Source organism: Myripristis murdjan, chromosome 1, assembly GCF_902150065.1.
Source record: "Myripristis murdjan chromosome 1, fMyrMur1.1, whole genome shotgun sequence".
Taxonomy (NCBI): Eukaryota; Metazoa; Chordata; class Actinopteri; order Holocentriformes; family Holocentridae; genus Myripristis; species Myripristis murdjan.
The window spans coordinates 22,098,857-22,118,957 of record NC_043980.1 but is presented as its reverse complement, the minus strand read 5'-3'; the positions used below and the strand labels follow the sequence as shown (position 1 = coordinate 22,118,957).

General features: G+C 43.7%; 1 protein-coding gene across 1 annotated transcript; it reads right to left on the bottom strand.

The window, feature by feature from the left end:
* Positions 1-11: 11 nt before the first annotated feature.
* On the bottom strand, positions 12-19,382 carry polq (polymerase (DNA directed), theta). Its single transcript, XM_030055938.1, has 35 exons — positions 19,225-19,382; positions 18,935-19,067; positions 17,881-18,374; positions 17,541-17,779; positions 16,983-17,159; positions 16,630-16,760; positions 16,377-16,533; positions 16,139-16,250; positions 15,834-16,035; positions 15,571-15,712; positions 15,023-15,169; positions 14,683-14,895; positions 14,445-14,587; positions 13,849-14,059; positions 13,420-13,562; positions 12,467-12,660; positions 11,775-11,899; positions 11,242-11,485; positions 9,054-10,704; positions 7,138-8,899; positions 6,532-6,672; positions 6,224-6,426; positions 5,620-5,827; positions 5,330-5,523; positions 4,955-5,083; positions 4,563-4,737; positions 4,254-4,377; positions 3,356-3,450; positions 3,172-3,254; positions 2,932-3,033; positions 2,716-2,827; positions 1,439-1,563; positions 1,213-1,348; positions 979-1,085; positions 12-543 (listed from the first exon to the last, which is right to left on the bottom strand). Exons 1-35 carry the CDS (start codon positions 19,293-19,295, stop codon positions 430-432), a joined length of 8,739 nt encoding a protein of 2,912 aa, XP_029911798.1. The 5' UTR covers positions 19,296-19,382; the 3' UTR covers positions 12-429.
* Positions 19,383-20,101: the final 719 nt, after the last annotated feature.

Genomic DNA, 20,101 nt, shown 5'->3' with positions numbered 1-20,101 from the left:
AAGGTAAAGTAAAAGCACAATCAAGACAGTTTTCACATTCCAAAAAGCATGGACCCAACCTATGTATTTTAATTTATTGACAGTGCAGGAGTATCATAGCACATAAAAATGCAATTTTAATACAAAACATTTACAATAATCGACAATAGTGTACAATAGGGAGTACAATTATAAATATAAATCCATAGCTATATTAAATTAATTCATAGTTCAATGTGATTACAGTATGACTGTGTGCTTACTTAATGTTCTCATTACTTTCAATGTAGTGATTAAAAATACATATTCAGTATCAAAAGCAAATTTACATTATTATATTTGCATTTACTATATGATAGATCCCTATTTACATTTCTTCTGTACCTCAAGCAGTAACTGTAAAGTGTGTAATTTCTGCCTGAAACATACAACAGCCATGAATGCTGTAGTTTATATGTCCAGGTCCTGCAGGTTGCCCCAGCTGGGTCCCACCTTGACTTTGACCTTTAGCTTGACATAGAGTTTTACTGCTGACTCCATCTCCCTCTTGACTATCTGAGCAACCTGACAGAGTGGGGTGGAGATTAAAACAAAAAAAAAAAACAAAAAACAAACAAAAAAAAGGACTCATTAATACACAGTACAGCTGTGTTTTCCCACTTGTGCCAAAGCCTGTGAAGGCAATGGGAGCACTGCTTTGCTTTCTTATGACAGCTTTAAAGAGAGAATCCATCCTAACAATATTACTTTGTGTTATCTCATAGTTCACCCAATTATCAACCCCATGTCAACTTAGCAGTTCCAAAAAACATCAGCTGAGAGTGTCATTCACTAGTCATTGCTCTCTCTAGTTGTACCAACATTCTAACTAACGTAAAGGTGAATTTCTCCCTTGAATTTGATCAAAATCCTAATTAAGACTAGCAGGTGGAACCCTTTTCAAATTGTAACATTAAAGATCTAATGAATATTTCAGGTGCTTGGGAACATTTCTCATACCTGTATGAGGTCTTCCTCTGTGGTCTCATAGATCAACTCATCGTGCAGCTGCAGGACAAAGTAGCCTCCTCTCAAATGTGACCTCCCAGCCCTGCGGTGATGACTGACTGTACGGGTGTATATCGACATAATTAGAGTTGATGATGACTGATTGATGATGGTTCGTGGGTAAGATGGTGTGTACTGTATGTGGTGCTGTATTATGCACAAAAGGTGAAGCGCTGTGTGCTTTACCTGAACGTGTGTGCTGGTGTGACAGCAGACTTGTAGGGTAGGTTTCTCGCAGTCGTTTCTGGATGCTGACGGTGGCAAGTTTAACGATGTCTGCTGCTGAACCCTGTACGGTTGTGTTCACTGACTGCCGCTCTGCCTTGAGTGAGCGAAAGAGAAGAAAGAAAGATTATCATTGTATCTGACACCACACGTTACATTATAAATGATGATGGACAAGCCCACCTACGTGTGCTCTGGCATGCATGTTGCTGTGAGTGATGCCTGGCAGGTATCTCCTGCGGCCCAGCAGAGTCTGAACATAGCCTTTCTTCACACAGCTCCTCACCGTCTCTTTAAGAAAAGCATGGATCCCTGAAACAAAAGACAGGGCGTAACCTGTGTTTCCCAGTGGCAACATATAAATTAACTGATACTGAACAGGCACCAGAGTTATAATAGTTTTGGATTTTTCATTAGTTTTTATTTTTATATAATTTAAAATTTTTGTTTTCCAAGTCAGGTAAGCTTCAGAGTGGGTCTGCGTGTCTCAGTTTAGTTTTTATTTGTTTCAGTTTTATTATAATATGGGTGGTATTTGTCAGGGGCAAGATTTAAGAAGTTCAGAATAGGTATCACAATCCAAACACAACACTGTGAAGGCAACTGACTCTCACACATGGCGACGTCCCAGTCTCAATAAACATTATGCACCGGTGTCTCCTCATGCTTGTGCTAATAAATTTGACCAAACTGACAGACAAAAACTTAAGACATTTTCTGTATATTTTTATTTTATTCCACTTACTTTTGTAAGTACACTACTGTTTCAGCTAGTTTTTTTTCTTAAATCTAGTTTTTATTTTAGTCAATTTTTTTTCAACACCTAGTTTTAGTTTTTAGTTTAGTTCTAGTTAACTATAGTGCACAAATTCACTGAGCTTCTAAGTGTATCTCTCAAAACTATTATTACTTTAGGAAGTTGAATGTTCATTTTTTATTTTTAAATATAAGATGTGTAAGTATGTGATGGCCTTCCCACTCTGTCAGTTGTAAAATTCCTTGACTTTTCCAGAACTTTCTTTCACTGGTAAACATGTTAAACACTTCAGATTCAAAAGTCTTGTTTAAGTCTAGTAACTTTGTTTTATTGGGTGGGGGAGTTTTACATAACATGAATACAATGGAAAATAAGTATTATGTCTGGTGAATAATCTTAATAATTTTTTTAATTGACTTATCCGAATAATTTATTAAATTCCCTGACATTTCCTGTCTTGAACAGAGGTTGCAAAAGTCCATGATTCATGGGAACCCTGATGTGACAAGGACAATGTTAAAGGAACTAAGATTTCACAGCGCTGTTATTAACTATTATGAACTGTTGGGCTTGTTGTCTAGGTGGGATTCCAGAGAACAATGAAATACTGCCACCTTATTTACGTGTACTAATGGTAACACTCCAGTGCAAAGGAAGTAATGAGCGGGACAATGAAACAAACCGTTAAACTGCAACATGTTGTGTACCTTTGTATCTGGCCTTGAAACTCTCTATGTAGCAGGCGGCGTCGTTCTCTTCTACCCCCATTTGCTCTCCCAAAGACTTGGCTCCCATACCATAAATAATGCCATAGCAAATCTGCACACACAAAGGGTTACAAATTACATACTCACAGAATAAATTACACATCAGTGACAACATGCATGTGTCCATGATACCCTCTCCCTCCCTCCTGGTTCTACCTGTTTTGCCTGTTGTCTGAGGCTGTCATTCACAGTCTCTGGGTCCACACTCTTCCACTCAGCAGCAATGCAGCGAAACACATCTGCTCCTCCGTTCAGCACCTGGCACACACACAAAATTGACCATTTCTTTAATTTAATAGTTTATGAGCTCATGTCTTAATCAATCAAAATCATTTGCATGATTTTGATTGATTGCATGATTTTGATTGATTTTGATTGTCTGTTTAAGGCCCTGACCTGCAGCAGGCGTTGATCCTTGGAGAGGTGAGCCAACACTCTCAGCTCCAACTGGGAATAATCAGCTGCTAATATCATCCCTCCTACAATCCACAGGAGGCAGAGGGTCAGAGCTGGGAATGACAAGGCTGACATAGAGCAGTTTCAGACAACACACTTGCAAGTAAATAACTAAATTAGCAACCTGAAAAAGGTATGAAGGCATGTCTCATGCTGACAGAGAAGGCTGGGCCTGGACTGCCAGCTGGAACCGTGGGCATCACAGAGCGTCTCCTCCTGCTGTGAAAGAAGAAGAAGAAGAGTGTTATTACTAAGGCCCTGTTTACACGACAACAGTTCTGATAAAAACGGAAAACTTTTTCCTTTGTGTTTTTAAAAAGTTCCATGTTTATACAATAAGGCTGTGAGAATGATCTTCGTACACACGGATCCGCAAAAACAACTGAAAACGCTGTAGTGTGCATGCCAGGCCAGTTGGTGGCGGTGTAACTTTGCAGTGTAACACCACAGAGTAGCACCGCGCGCCTGCGTACAAAGCACAAACACAGCTCGATAGTCCACCATTGTTGTTGTTTTCCTGTTCGCGCATGGCTGAAAACGTCATGGTCACACGCAAAGTGGGGCCGTGTCGCCATCGTCTTCACAAGAATTTCGTATTGCCAGTTTACACGGCGGCAGGGAGAGTGGTGTTATCAAAAAATCAAAAAATTCCACTCTGGAACCTAGTTTCAAAAGTTTGCGTTTTCAAGCACCTAAAACTCAGTTGTCGTGTAAATGAAAGGCCAAACCGCAACAAACCTTTACCATTCTTTGTAAAAATTGTTGTCATGTAAACGGGGCCTAACTATCCCATTTCAGATTTCCGAGGAAGGCCATTTGTTAGTAGATCACTTCAGCTGGGAACTTTGGAGAGAATGATAGGCCTGACTGAATCTGTACACACAGCAGCTTGCAGACAAGGGATGACTGTTGATTGTTGTTGATGATTGAGACACATTTGGAGACACATTTTTATGCCAGGTGGATACATGGCCACAGGGCCTCCTATGGGATCAGTGCTACTCAGTGAGCTGTTGACCTACCCTGGCTTACTGGCAGTGTGATGGCCATCTTGTGAAGGTGGGCTCTCCCCCACCACCGTGGGCATGCAAATCTCAAAGTCTTTGGGGACGTTCTGGATGTTCGGTTCGATGAAGCTCACCCTACCTGGCAACAGGACGTTCTGGGTTACTGCATGCTTTACAGGCAATGGAAAAGAAACATCATACAAAACATTTGGCATAGTGTTACAAAAATTTAAATATGTAGGCGTCTTTACATGCATGGCATCACATTGCGTCATATCTAGGAAGGTGCATGTGATGTCTGTCCTTTGGAGGGGGGAGGGTTACCTGTGGCTGTGTGTGTCTGGGCGATGGGATGTATTCTGTCCATTGCCAGCGAAGGGTGGTGCTGCTTCTCTCTCTGCAGGGGAAACACCACTTTAGTCAGGGCGTTGGTGATCCGCCGCCACTCCAGAATCACGCCAGGCAACGGGTGCAGAGGGCGAAGCTTCTCCAGAACATCCTGATGACAACATTTGAATTCAGCTTAAACATGACAGACATTATATCTCCCAAATATCACCTTCCACCTCCAGCCTCAGAAAATACCCTTCACCCTCAATGAAATAACAACATAATAACAAATAAAATAATGCTAATCATTTTACCTCTACTTGTGTTAGGGTCAAGAACTTACAGTAATAAGTACAGCATGTACAGTATATGAATAAGTGGTTTACCTTTGTTGTGCTGAACTGCTTTCCGAGCCGTACTTTTCCACCTCCTCTCCTGGTGTAGCCCAGGGTTTTCTTAGTTTTTGGTGCATCAACATCACCATTTGGAGGCAGGTGAAGCTCCAAGAACAGCACCTGCAGCATAGGCTTTGTCAGTTTGTGATATGGTGCAAATCTTTTCTGGTTACAGATTATCGTTTCCTCCATTCACTGTTCTTACTATTCCCTTTTGAAGTTACTATTGTCCCTTGTACTCTTGCTTTACAATTATAGGATACATAATGTTTGAATATTGCTTCAAAACAGAGCATTTGATAATGTTAGTTGCTGTTATCTAGTGCTGCAGTCAACGAGTTGGGTGAGAGAGGAGAGATGCCAGACCTGTGCGATGTCGTCGATGCTGGTGAGGGAGAAACTGTGTCCCGCCAGGTCGTAAGCCTGAGATTCTAAGGCTGTGAGCTTGGCTTGCATCACATGTTTCTGTCTCTCACACTCTTCGACACTGAAGCCCACTCCATTCAGTTCTAGCAGCGCCAGACACACCTGAGACGGCATCTCCATGCGCCTGAATAAATCTGACACAACAGTGTTAAGATAAGTTCAAAACTGTTAACTATTGTTCCTACCACTTCTGAAAAAACAATGTTTGTGTTATGTTAAGTGTTTTATACCAAGCATTCCATCTTTCTCTAGCAGGACATTGAGGTGGTTCATGGCGGCATACACTAGCACACTCTCGGTAGCTGACCTAACACGGGGACAGTGTGCATGTGCATTCCCAAGTCCGTCCAGCAGAGCTAATTCTTCAGGACAGTAGACAGTCACCATGTTGGCTACAGTTCTCTCTTCACTTGCCGGGTCCACCAGCCAGCAGGCCACCTATAGAGCATAATCAAACACAGACATGTTGCTGCAGGGGCAAACACAGGAAGAGGAGCATGTGCTTAGAAATTGTTTGCATCATAAATTTGTACTAAACAGTTTATCAACATAATGGCTCTTTGGCTGAACAAAAAAGTGATCTAAAGGTATTTTGTCAGTTTCAATGGGTGTTATCATCTTTCAGTCCAATGGGTGTTATCATTTTTCAGTCCATATAGACCTGCAGTTGTGGACCATAGCCAGACCAAAGCCGAAATATTACACAGGACAACTCTTTAGGATTGAACCAAGTTATTTTTTAATTTTATTTTAATTGTGATCTTCCTCCTATGTATCTGAATGTGTGCATCATCATAATGCATGCACAGATGATTTGTCTTTCTGTGCTCTCACCTTGGGGTCTTCACAGCTTCCCTCCAAGCTGATGCCACAGCTCAGTACCAGTTTCTTGTACACCTGGATGATGTCATAGGTGACAACCACACCCCCTGCATGACCAGCCAATGGCCTGCTCAGACAGGCCTTTACCTGCTCGAGCCTCTCGCTCACTGGCAAATCAGAATCCAGTGGTGGAGGGGCCAGACTGGAGCTCAAACCTGTGGGGTCAAAGACAGGCTGAGTCAAGGGAGCACTTGTGGGACATGTTTGTATATGTGTGTGTGTGTGTGTGTGTGTGTATATATGTGTGTGTGTGCCCATACCTGTGCTCTGCTCTTGCTGCAGAGATATGTAGTATGCATCTCTAGCTCCCCAGCAGACAGACAGTCCAGTCAGCACCTGTCCTTCACTGCCCCTCACCGGAAAACCATCAGCCTTGTGGGGCGTCCGATGAGCTGCTGACACTGCATACATAACACATGCATGATAAGGGGACTGCATTTAGCATTTGTTAAGCTCATACTGTTTGAAACATGCTTTTTATTGTTGATAATGCAAAAACAAAGAATAAGATCATCAACTATCTACAGCATATACACTTTGATAGACTTTAGGGTTAGGGCTTACTGCCTAACAGCAATTTATCAAGGATAAGCCTTTATTGTTTCAAAAGGGGAGAAAGTTGTCTTGACCATTCAAGAGCTGCAGCAGTCTTCATCTACACACAGCTGATAAATGAAAATTTAAAACATGTACATTTAACAAACAAAATACAATAAGGTAATGCACATTATCTGTCATTTTCTATGTATTACACTAACACAGAGTAACAAGTGCAATAGAAAATATAGAATAATATAATAGTTAATGAAATATCTCACATTTGAACATTTACTGTCACTTGAGCACATCTGGTCCGTGTTATTTACCTCTCTTGTGTTTCTCTCCTATTCCCCCCTCGAGCTGCTGTGTGTGTTCCCGCCTCTCGCAGGCCAGAGCCAGGGAGTACCGCTCTTTTGTTTTCCACTCATTTATGAAAGTGTGGAAGAGGTGCCTGTCACTCGCTACGTCGATGATGGAGAATGTCCCAGAGTTACTGGAAGAGAGCGATGCATTCTGGGAGAGCTGAGAGGTGATGTTTTCGTCAGTCCGGGGTGAGTTCAAATCACGAGGCTTCGACTGGGGTGAGAGTAGAGGGGCAAAATCCTGGGGAAGACTGGGGTTTGAGCCAGCGTGTGGCAGGGGTTTGATTTGTGCGTGTGCCTCAGACACTGGTACAGTCGTGGGTTCCTGTTCCAGCTGGTGTTTGTGGTTCAGATTTGATGTAGATTTCATTTGTTTATTGTCATAAATAGCCTTGGATAGAGCAGATGTGAAATGATTACTGGGTTCTGGGCAGGATCTAGGACATTTCGGGACTGGGGGTTGGCCCTGTTCTCTAGAGGAAGAGGACTGGTTGAGTATCTGAGCATTGAGGGGTGACTGAACAGAGGAGGTGGTCAGTTTTACTCTGGGCGTGACCGGTGTCGTTTGCTGCGTAGGGGGAATAAGGTCAGTGGCAGAGCCTGGTCTCTCCCCTCCACTTTCTCTGCGAGTGTCCTCAACAGTTTCTTGTCTTGTGGGTTGTTTCTCTTGAGATTTACTCTCAACGGGCGCAGACTGTAAATTCAGCCTTGGCCTCTTTCTGTCCACCTGGATCGAGGACTGAGGTATTTCTGGAACATCCGCTTCGTTTCCTGCAGCAGCGTGTGCATAAGTGTCTGTGAAGCCCGATGAAATGTATTGGGAAGACGGGTCAGACATACTAGGCCAACGGTCAAAGATGTCTTGTAGACCAGGGCTGCAGTTCAGACAATTTTCAGGTGTGTTTTTGATATTTGGATGCTTTAAAACAGCAGTATTAGATAAAGGAACATTCCTTTCTTCTTTCATTTCCCTCTCTTCCCTTCCTCCTTTCTCAACCTCCTGCCTATTTTTACCTTCTTCATTTATCTTTACTTCTCTCTCGTCTTCTCTCCCTTTGCTTTTCCCTCCCTCCTCTGAGTTTGAGTTTACTGATTTATTGCCGTTTGGTGCTTCAATGCATTGTTCAACTTTGTTTGTATGGTCTTGGTTATTGTTGGCTTTGTCCTTGTGGTAGTGCTTCTGAATAATGATGCGGTTGGGTTTTGGTGGCTCTGTCTTGCCAGGCGTAGTTTGAAAATTTGATACTTGCTGCTCTGTCAGAACGTGGCTTGTGCTCGGTTGCTGAGCTTCACCATGGCTGGGATCTTGCTCTTTTTGCATTCTCTCTGTGTGTCTGAGCAAGCTCCGCCTCTCCAGGAAGTGTTCACCCACCAACAGAGAGTCGCCCCATTCTGATAGGTTGAAGGAAGACTCACCCCATTGGATGGCCTCCTGATTTTCTACCTCCTGGTTGGCTAAAAGCTCACTGCGTCTTCGCTCCTGGGTTGAATGAAGGTGGCGATTGTCTCCGATCTCCTGGCTATCCGATTCCGCTTCCTCTGCCTGATCAGGGTCCTCGTGTGGGCTCAGACCAGCCAGCAGTGAAGTGTCATACAAGCTATCAAACAGGAAGCTACTGCTTCTGTTAAGACTCTCAGAAGCAACTTGATTGGCGTCATCATCACCATCACCTTCTTCATCTTTATCCTCACCCATTTTAGCACCACCACCTGGTCTTGGAGAGATCTGTGAAAACAAGGGTGTATTCTTTCAATTTTAAGAATCAAAATACATGTTTAGAGTCAAAACATCATGTGCTCATTCTGCAATTTACAGTGAACAATGACCAAAGTATTTTTGAGCATTATATACAACCACACGGCACAAAACAGTCACTGACCTGGTGGCTGCTATTCAGGATAAGCTCCATCTGGCTATTTGTGAGAGAAATATTGAATCTGGGACATGCGTTGTCCGGGGAGCCACAGGCACCAGGCCCGTTTCTTTCCTCATTTGGGTTCTCCTCCAATTCTTCATCTGCTTCTTCCATTTCCTCCTCTCTTATCTGTTCTGTTTGCCCCCACTCATCCATGCCCCCTTCATTCCCATCCTGGGGTTTGTACATCTGATGAACGATGATTCTTTCGGTCTGAGTGTCCAGCTCAAAGCTGTCACCAAAACCTTCCTCTTCCACATCACCATCTCCCTCAACTTCATGTCTGTCATCTCCTGCGTACAGCTCAGGAGATGAAAACTTGTCAACCTGTTGTCCTTCTATCCTTCTTCGCTTGGCCTCAGGAGAGAAAGAGGGCAGTGGCCCAATAGGTTGAGACAATGGGTTAGGAAAATTTAATGTGTCTACAATTTGAGGAACAGGCAAGGGGGTAGGAGTTTCTTGCAAAGGGACCGGAGCAGGAAAAGTTGTCTGGGCTGAGTTTTGGACTGGGGTAACTACTGTGGGATTTAAAGAGTGTAATGTCTGCACCGCCTCTACCTTTTGTTGTGCGCTCTTGTCAGTTTGTATGGAATGGAGCACTTTGCTCAGGGCTCTGGCGTGCTTCAGTCTACCTGGCTGCACAGGTGATGCACCAGGCCCCGTAGCAACATCCCCATTTAATGTTCTTGTTGAATCACACTGCGGCTCCTCTGCTCGAGAAACTGGGGCTCTGAACCGAGGTGGATGCATGGGGGAAGGAGAGACTTGAGGAGGTGGCGGTGGCTGAGGCAGGGGGCTGGATATTATCTCGTTCAATTCCTGTGTCAAGCTCCGTTCAGGGACAGAACGATTTGTTTCAAGACCTTCTCTTGAGGTAGAGGCCTTCCCTTCATTTGTCTTGCCTTCTTTCTGCTGTGTTGTTTTACTCTCTTCCCCTTTTTCTAACTGCTCAAGTTGTTTTGTTCCTATTTTCTCAATTTTATTTTCTTTTTCACTTGCTGTGGCCATTTTTTGATTTCTCTCCTCTTTCCGCTGTGCTTCAGTCCCTTTTTCCACTGGCTCTTCATCACCTTGTCTTCTCTCTGTGCCACACCTATCTTCCTTTACTGGCTCCTCCGCTTTCCTCTTTACCTCCCTTCCTTCAAGCTTGCTCTTCCCTCGTTCTCTCTTGGCTGCTTCTTCTTGTTGTCTGTCTCTCTCCCTTTTCCTTTCACACATTTCCCTTTCAGAGATTCCTTTCTCATCTTTACAATCCTCCTTAATCTCCTCAATATGCCTGTCAACATCTCTGCTCTCATGTTTCTTGAACTTGTCCCCCTCTTGTCGGTTTCTTGAGTCGTGTCTCTGTTTTTCATGCGAGCCAACAGATGAGCTGGATGAGGTTTCAGAGCCAGAGTCTGAGTGGCCGCTGCAACGGTCATCAGGGTTGGTGGTAGTGGGATCCCAGTGAACTCCTAACCGGGCCAGGTCTTCCTGGAGGAGGAGCCTTGCCTCCGACACTATTTCATTGGCAGCCTCCAGTTCCGTCAGGGCCCGCCCACCGCTGACCCAGACACAGCGCAGGCTTCGCCTCTCAGCTGCCTCCACCTCACTCTCGTCCACTGCGCGTTTAGAGCTGGAGAAGATAAGACAGTACATATCAGCTTCTTGTTTTTCTCAAGTGCTCTCGAGTGTAATGAGATGGGCCAATGCTTAACAGTTGCACATATCAGGCATTTGGTTTCTCTCTACCTACTTGATTTTTTTGGACTACAAGATGTTTGGTGCATGTGTATAGGGAATGGTGGGATTTGATAAGGATGATTATGAATGCTGGTTAATAAAAGAAAAAAAAAATCCACAAAAGATGGCATCATCTGTGCTTTTCCTCCAGATAGACACTACATTATAGGAGGGATAAAAGGTGGACAATTCAATTGCACCTTTTTCTTTCCATTACAGGAGGCAATGTCTCGTGGTTGTGTGTGAGCTGATTATGGAAATGACAAACCGTGGCTTCTGTAAAAGGCTCAAAGTACTGCTCTAAATGCTTTCCTCACCTGATGGCCTGCTATGAAATAGCCTCTCTGTTCACAAGGGACTAATATTTCTTGATGCATTAGTATGTGTCTATTGAAGATGCATACACATACACATACACACACGCATTTACCTCTTAAATGGGACAGCTTTCCTGAGGGCTTTCTCCACATCAGATACAGAAGCCCTGGCTAGCTCGGCGACAGTACAGAGACCTTGTGCATAGAGAGCTCTGGCTCGTGCTGCGTTCAAGAGAGACACCCTGACCAGGTCGACCAGCTCCCTCTGGACCCCAAAGCTCAGCCTCGTCTGATACTGAGACAAGAGCAGCTCCATGGTGTGCCAGCCCAGACGCTTACAGAACACTGTCACCATACCTGATGGATGGCAGAGAGAGTGTGTAAGTGAAGGTCTGCGTGTTTGTGTTAGCTGAACAACTGTGACTGGCTCGATTTTATGCTCTCATCTTTGATTGTTTTTGAGCTCCCTTTCATGTTTTGCTTTTATGTTTGTGATCTGCTTCATGTTTTCTTGCTTAGCTTACATCTCACAACACCACTGCTCACAGCTACGCTAGAGAGGTTTTCTTTGCATAGTTCACAAGGTAAAGAGAGACTGATGTGCGCTGTGCACCCAAATTCACACGTAGCACTCTTGAGCACACACCTGCATATGTAGAGGCAGACTGCTGGAGAGACTGTAATTGCCCACGACTGCAGTTGTACTTGGATGCTACCGCTCCCAAAGGCACCTCATTCACTAGGTCCTGTAGCACAAGAGTGGTGAAGAACCTGTAAGATAAAATGAAGGGAGGATGTGAAGGGCCAAAAGGTAACATCTCATCACAATATTATAGCTTCATACCAGTGGTTTCACTTCCTCCAGAAAAGCTGCTGGTTACGATGTTCAGTTCTGGCGTCTTTCTGTCCTGAATTACCTCTGATCTCAACCCGTAAAGGCATTCAGGCACAGTTGTGTATACAATATTGTGTCAGTGCTGATTAGTCAATCAATCAATTGATTTAAAGCAAATGAATCAATTATAATTATAACAGTGTTTAGTTTGGGTTTTTTTGCAGGTCAGACTGACAAAACAATTGTAAAATATCGCTTTTCAGTCTTGAAATTTGTGATGGGCATTTGTCATTGTTTTTTTTTTTAACATTTTATAGAAAAAATAAGTACTTGATTAATTAAAAAATTGCTTACACCACGATGAAAATAATCATTAACCCTACATTGTGTACAGAAAGCGCAGAAACTGTAATTCCTGGGGCATGGGATTATTTTTGAAGTGGATGTGATTATTTTAAATCACATCCTCTACAGAGCAAAAGTTCTTTAAAAGTGACCAGTACCGTTTGTGAATAGCCATCTGTCTGCGCTGTTTTTCAGTCTTGGCGACGAGTTTGCCACTGACGGACCGTGCAAGAAAGCCCTCCTGAATGCCCACCAGCTCTGCTACTCTCTTCATAGACGATGAAAGCTGCTCCCATAGACAGAAGAACTGGTACCAATCGATGGTTGTCCACTCTGCGTACACTGGAGTGATCTGTGGAGAGTTGGAGCGTAAAATCGAAACCAAATAGAGAGTACCGGGCAGCATGATATATTGATATTATACTGACCTTGTTGTGTGAGAATTTTGGATACTGTAATATCATGATACAACCTAAGTGGTTAAAGGCAGCATTAAAGTTAAGGTTCTAGCTGTTATAGTATTTGCCTCTACTTGCTTGGCCATCATATCCATATTACTAATGATATCAAATATCTCATGTGTGATTATCATATGAAAGCACTAATAGTCATCCCTATTCAGTGGTATTTGGTCAAAAGTGAGTATATTTGTATTTGACTATATTTTTAGGACTGGTGTGAGATTTGGAAGTTTGAAGGGAGGACTGCTTTGGTGAAGTCAAGACACTTTGAGGATTCTCACTTTGAAAAGGAGCCATTTAGCGGTAGAATTAGCAGTGATGCAGTGGTCCAGTGGTCGACCCAGTGGGCACCAGTTACTGAAGATTAAGTGGAAACAGGAATAGGTTGCATTTCATCTCAATCTTTACCAGGATCTACAGCTATAGGATCTGCAGATCTACACTGGGATGTCATTTGGACTGGAGAAATGTGGGCGGATAATGGTGAAGAGAGGCAAGCCAAGCCCCATCGAGGAATTCACCACCAGCAGATAGCAGAAGTGTCAAGCAGTGTCTTTGGAAATCCTACTTAAAGCTGGACTGCAAAGATGCTGCGCAGAACCCTCAGTGTGTGTGTGTGTGTGTTGTTGTATGTGTGTGTCTGATTATACCAGATAGAGAATGTGCAAGTCGTTTTCCAGAACAAAGCCCTTCATGGCCCGCTGGAGATCTGCAAATATTCCTAGAGCCTCAGGAGGGGACAGGGAGGAGGAGAGGGTAGCAGCACCGAGCTGGGTGGGACAGTATCGCTCCTCTGGATATGATGAGACAGGAAGGGACATACAGTGGTTACTGTCGTGGTAAAGAAAGCTGAATCTTTTAGCTCTAAACTCTGTGCGCTCGTATATGTGATCACATTATTTTTACTGAGGCAAAATTTTATAGACATTTGCATTATTTTCTCCCACAGTTTTTTCTTTCTTTCACTGGCAACCACTCTTTTGAAAAATATCACTAAGTCAATTTTCATTACATATCACTCAAATCTCAAATAAGGGATGATGCTGACAGATACAAGATGATGGCATCGGTAGTAATACCTTCTCCCTCTTTCTGGATACTGATAAATTCATTCTCCATCAGCCATTCAACACAGGCCTCAATAGCCCCCTTGTTGGTCTCTGAGTCTGACCCGTTCTTCACACCACGCTGAGATGGACGGGGGCCACATTTCATGCTGGCAGCCAACAGTGTGCATGAAGCATACGACCTCACATCATGTGGTGTGCTGGCTACACCTCCAACTATGATCTGTAAGTCAGGATGACAAGTATGTTATGGAAAACAAATACTGACCTGACATGAGCACAAATCAATGGTCAGCCAATTGGCGGAGGTTTTTTTTTTTAAGATAATTTTTTTGGGCATTTCTGCTTTATTAGAAAGTCACAATGGAGAGAGGGGAAAGACAGGGTGGAGGATGATGTGCAGCAAAGGGTTTGGGTCTGATCTGAAGCAAGGCCACTGCAGCTTAGCCCTTGTATTAGATGATACATGCTCTACATGGTGAGCCACCCGGGTGTCCCAATTCATGGAGGTATTGGACACATTTCACATAAACAGGTCATTGTCTTGGGTGCTGGGTTAGGTGTGAAAGTATGAATAACTAGAGGTCAATGGTAAAGGTCTATCATACCTCCAAGATGGCTCGCAGCATACTAGTGGTGACGCCCTCTCCCTCCCTTTTCACCAGGCAGCTGCTGATTGGCTGAAGAGCACCCCGAAGGAGAGTGGTGCCTTTCTGACGCTCTGCCTCCTTACACACCAGCACACTTTCTCCTGATAAGGGAAGAAAAAAAGATGAGAAAATGAAAAATGAAAAATCCAGGCCCTTTTTCCCTTCTCCGCAGTTTATCTCTTGACTTTTCCTGTACCTGTAGTATCCACTCCCTTTCTTCCTGCACGTCCAGACATCTGTTTGTATGTGAGTGGGTCCAGCAGGTGTCCATTAAACGTAGGGGTTCGAATGATGACCCTGCGAGCTGGGAGATTAACACCTGAGGAAAGGGTGGAGGTGGCAGCCAGGACCCTGATCATGCCCTGTCGAAAAGCTCCCTCCAAAACGTCACGCTCATCAAACGTCAGGCCTAGAGAGAGACAAGATGAAACAGAGACAAGCTTTATCTGGAGAGTACACTGGAATAAATAAAAAAAAAAAACACATTGTTTAGCACTCAGTTTGCTGTGATTAAAGGATTGTGTGGGTGTGTTTACCAGCATGGTGGAAGGCCACTCCCCATGGCACAGTACGCTGCAGGATGGGGTCCAGCCCGGCCGGAGTGCGTCTCAACTGGGCTATCACATCCTTTAGCCCCTCCTGATCCAGACCCACTGCCTGGGGTGCTGCCTCACCCTGGCCATCTGAAAGGGTGACGCCACATCCAAACTTAGCAGATTATTCCTGTTAGTTTTTTATGTATTGAAGAATCAGCTGAAACTGGAATGCATGGTTTGCGTCTCTGTTAACAGCTGTGCATATCAAAATGGAGCTGATGCTAAAAGAAATATGCTTAACAAAAGCCAAATGACTGGATAACATAAAAGGCAACTGTAACAGCTATCACATATTAGACAGTTTTTTTTTTCTTTTTGATTTTGCATATCTGAAAATTACAAGAAAACTAAACAATACATTTTTACTTGTATCTGTTTCTGAACCATTCTAATATCACATGACAGTAAATAAAGTAGTTTTACTTCAATGCTCTCTGACATATGTGCTAACAGTAATCGCTGTTAAGATGACATTTGAAATCAAGTACCAGTATGTCTGAGGTTGTAGAATTCTCTAGCGATGCTGTCTGCGAGCTTCTCACACCAGTTCTTCGAGGGGCAGAACAGCAGCACGGAGTGGCCCTCGCTCACTGTTTCGTAACACAAGCTCACTATGTGGTCATCATCTCCCTTTAAATGCACATGTACATAGCACACACACATACACAGCACATGATTATGTAACACCTGTGATGAAAAAGCATATATTCACACATAATAATCTGCAGGCAGTACTCCTCTTGTGAGTTACCTTAACTTGGAGTGCAGGTGTAAACTGCCGAACCAGGGAGAGGCTGCTGTCGTAGATGTTGTTGCCCACCTTGAGGTGCTCCTGCAGGGGTACAGGTCTGTAGTCTGTCTGGTAAAGCTCTGCATCCAACCACCCAGCCAAGAGGGAGAGGTTGGGCAAGGTGGCACTCATGCCTACTACCTGTACACTCTCAGAAAGGGACCTGTGTATTCAGACACATGCACTTTTCATAAACAAGCTAGATGTCATTACTGTTTGTGACCAAAAAAACAAAGCTAGACTGACAAAGTGACAGACACACAGACCCTGTAGTGTTTTGCTTCTGGGCGATGTAGCGGATTTTGGTTAAAAGCAGTTCTAGTAAGTATCCTCTTCCAGAGTCACCAACCATATGCAACTCATCCACCACAACCATACCTATGTACACAAAGTGATTACACACAGTGACATGATTATGTATTGATTATGACATTATGTATTGCTACAAACACAGAACTATGGGTGCGGATAAACATTTAGACTCCTATTAAACTGGTGCATTACCTAGTAGGCCCATACTGTCTTCCTCAATGAGTCTGTTGATCAGAGAGTTGGCTTTTTCTATTGTGCACACAGCCACATCCAGAGCAGTGAACCCTCCTGCAGCCGAGGTGCTGCCCATATATCCCTCCACCCGAACTCCCGCCTCTTCAAATACACTCTACAGAGACAGTGGTGAAAGTCAGGTGTATACAGATATGCGCAAGCAGACACAAGTTGTCCATATGATTCATCCTTCCATCCATTGCTCCCTCACCTGAAGATAGTGCATCTTCTCTTTGGCCACAGAGACAAATGGCAGAATGAAGAGAGCTTTTCTTTTGGTCTCCAAGACACGCTTCAACATCAGTAGCTCTGACACCAGGGTTTTCCCAGCACTTGTGGGGGCTAACAGAGAAAACAGTGACTGAGAAACTGAGTTAATTGATATAGTTAGGGTCCCAACTGCCAGGTAAAAATATCGATTTTCTGATAAACTGCCATTTTAATTGGAACAATCCAGTAGCAACAGACCTTGTGAATCAGAATCTGATCGCATCAAGAAATCTGTGCCCTACGAGTACTTGCAGAGGCACAGTCACTCTCTAGAGAGGCGTCCCAGTTTCTTACCAGAGTAAACTAGGTTGCGTCCTTGCAGCACCTCTCCAACAGTAAGGCACTGAGCCTGCCATTCAAACATGTGTGTTACTCCGTGTTTCTGGTAGCGCTCCAGGACTGGCTTAGGTAAACCCCAGCTGGATAACAACAGCTTTTCAGCGTGTTCCTCGGGGGCACACATGGCAATGCCTGCAAAAGAGAACACACACAGGATGGATGGCATGCATCTCTGATAGCACAACATAAATTAGAAAACACTGCAGAAAACAAAAGACAGCTGCATTTATGCACTTGGTTCTTTGTCTCATACACCACTAATGTTCGCCACCCTTCCCCTCTCATCTTGTGTGTGTGTCTCTCATATGCTTGTGTGAGTGTGGCCATCTTCCTCCTTGTCCCTGTTGCCTATTGCTCTGTTTTTTGGGAGTTTTTTCTTACCTGTTATGGGGATTAAGTCAGGGGGGTGACATCCTGTCTGTTAAGATGTGGGCATATAAAGCCCTTTGAAACTGCCAACAGTGATACTGGGCTCTAAATAAATCTGAACTTGAGCTTGAACATCAGCCTTACCTGGCTGTGGTAAAGAGTCAGTGATCACACTCAGGTCTAAGCCAGTGGGGACCGTGAGCACAGAGGCTGACTGATTTTGTAATGAGCGCTGGAGTTCAGCCCTCTTCCTTGCTGCTGCCAGGTGTGTGGGGCTGAACAGGATGTAGTTACTGGAGACATTTAGGGGTGAATCTGCCTTCGTACTCGGTCCGCCTCTGTCTTTACTGAGAGGAGAGCTCTTTTCAGATGTACGCTTCTGCCTGTTGAAATACAGAGTTAAAAAGACCATGTGTTAGCAGCATAAAAGCTAATCCACAGATAAACAGAACTAAAGGATATCTGAGCGATAATGTGTAGTTACCGGGTAGTGAGGTCTACTTGCTGACTGATCTTTATGTCATGGGAGGACGGACCATTATTGGAGGCAGAAACTGGCACTGACTGTCGGCTCTTTGGGACCCTCTGAGCATGCTCTGCTTCCTCCAGATCCTCGCTGAAGAGGAGCCGCTGGGCGAGGTCTTTACAGTCAGCTCTCCACCCCGGTCTCTTATGATCACCACTTTCCCCTGTTAGTCCCCTCCCTTTTCTTGCTTGTGCAGGAGGGCTGTGGCCGATCTGGGGAGGTGCTCTGTTTTTAATCTGCATCATGTCCCTCTTTGTCTTATTGCCTGGAACTGATGCAAGAGGCTCTAACGTGGCTAATGAAGCCGCTCCTTCCTGTGTGTTGGTGTTTACCGTCGCTGAAGGAGCTTTGTCAGCTGCAGGCTTGACAGGATCCAGAGCATCCAGTGCCTGCAGCATCTCCTCATCCAGAGCCAACGAGGACTCTCCCAGAGACAACAATGTCCCTCCACCCTGAACCACAAGATACAATAATAGAAATGTCATCCAAACCTCCTGTTATCTTTGGGGTCAATGTTAACGCCACTGAATACACGATTAACATCTTTTATTGTTTTTGCTTCATATTTCATGATGTTTTGTAATTTAATGGGGGCAAGTGGGTAACCATAAAATTAGTCAGTGTTTCTTTCAGGTCAATTTGACTCCAGGCTGTATAAAACACATAACACATATCAACATTTTCCACACATTTTTTTTTTAGATGTTTTGAATGACACTGGGGAACTACAACATGCCATTTATAATTGTCAAAAAACTTCCCTTTGTTTCAGGGCCCTCATCAAACATAACCACAGCTGTTGTGGTGCCAAAACCACTGATGGTTAATGTGACATTTGGGGGTTAAAAAAAAAAAAAAAAAACAGAATTCCCACAAGAACTGTGATGTATACAATGAAGGAGGTTGTGTTGATAAAATGTTAGTACATTTGAAGGTATCAGGAGGGTTAAAGGAGACAGATGACAGGGAAAGAGAAGAAGAGACAAACTCTCTCTCCAGCTGTCAAACTCACCATGTTAGGGACTTGGTGTTTGCCTCTGTTGATGCTCTCTGTGTGTGATCTGTTTGTTTTGTCCGACAGATAGCGGGGTTTCTGCAGCAGAACAGAGGTGCTGCCAGGTAGTGGCTCGTCCGGGGCTCGAGAGCTGTGCTCACAGGAAAAATATAAGGACATGTGAGTTAAGACATGTTGACCGACCCTGTAAAGACAAGATGCCTCTGTGCCACGGGAGCAAGCGGGTTGACATTCCTCAGCTGGCAGTGTAAGTAAGTGCTGTGCTTCAAATTATATCCGAATTTTACCTCTTTTTCTTGATAATCTGGTGCTGTCCCATGTAACATTTCTTTTTGGCCGGAGGACCCGAGCTGCTCATGCTTACAAACGTGTTACTGGTTTGATAATAAACAACATGACATCTGACGCGACTTTATAAACTACACGCCATGACAGCTACGGCGAAGACGACACATAACATTCAACGGGAAGAAGCTCTCGGGAAAAATATTTTAATACTTAAATGTAAACACAAGTTCTCCTTCCGAAGAAATCAAAAAGACCGCTCCGCCGGCCCCGCCCCGGTGCTTCACAGAAACAGTTCGAAGGGACAAATGCTCAAATACGAAGGTTCCTACTAAACGCTCAGAATAATAATAATAAAAACACATTATTATTATTGTTATCATTATTATTATTGTTGTTGTTGTTGTTGTTAATTATTATTATATTGCTTTTCTTGCTATTTTATTTTATTTTATTTTATTTTATTTTATTTTATTTTATTTTATTTTATTTCATTTTATTTATTTATTTATTTATTTTGGAAAGTTTATAGAAAATTATCAGTGAACAAAACTATTTATTATAGGAAAACGTGGGGATAAATGGCAGAAGATTGAGTGTGATAAAACGGTACACACAATATGAGGCTGGAGGAGAAAGAGACTTAGCCTAAAATAAATGGAAGACATCTCAGAAATGGGGAATCAGTGCGATATGTGGTAGGATTTAATGGCATGGGATTGTTCCTTTGCTGGAGATAGACAGTGGAATAGTCTCTGGTTCACGCACAGGGGCGTCGTAGTGGGGGGGGAAGCGGGACTGATTATCCAGGGCCACAATGGGGGAGGGGGCCCTCGAAAGGCCTGAAATAAAAAGGTTTGCCTATTGGCTGGCTATACA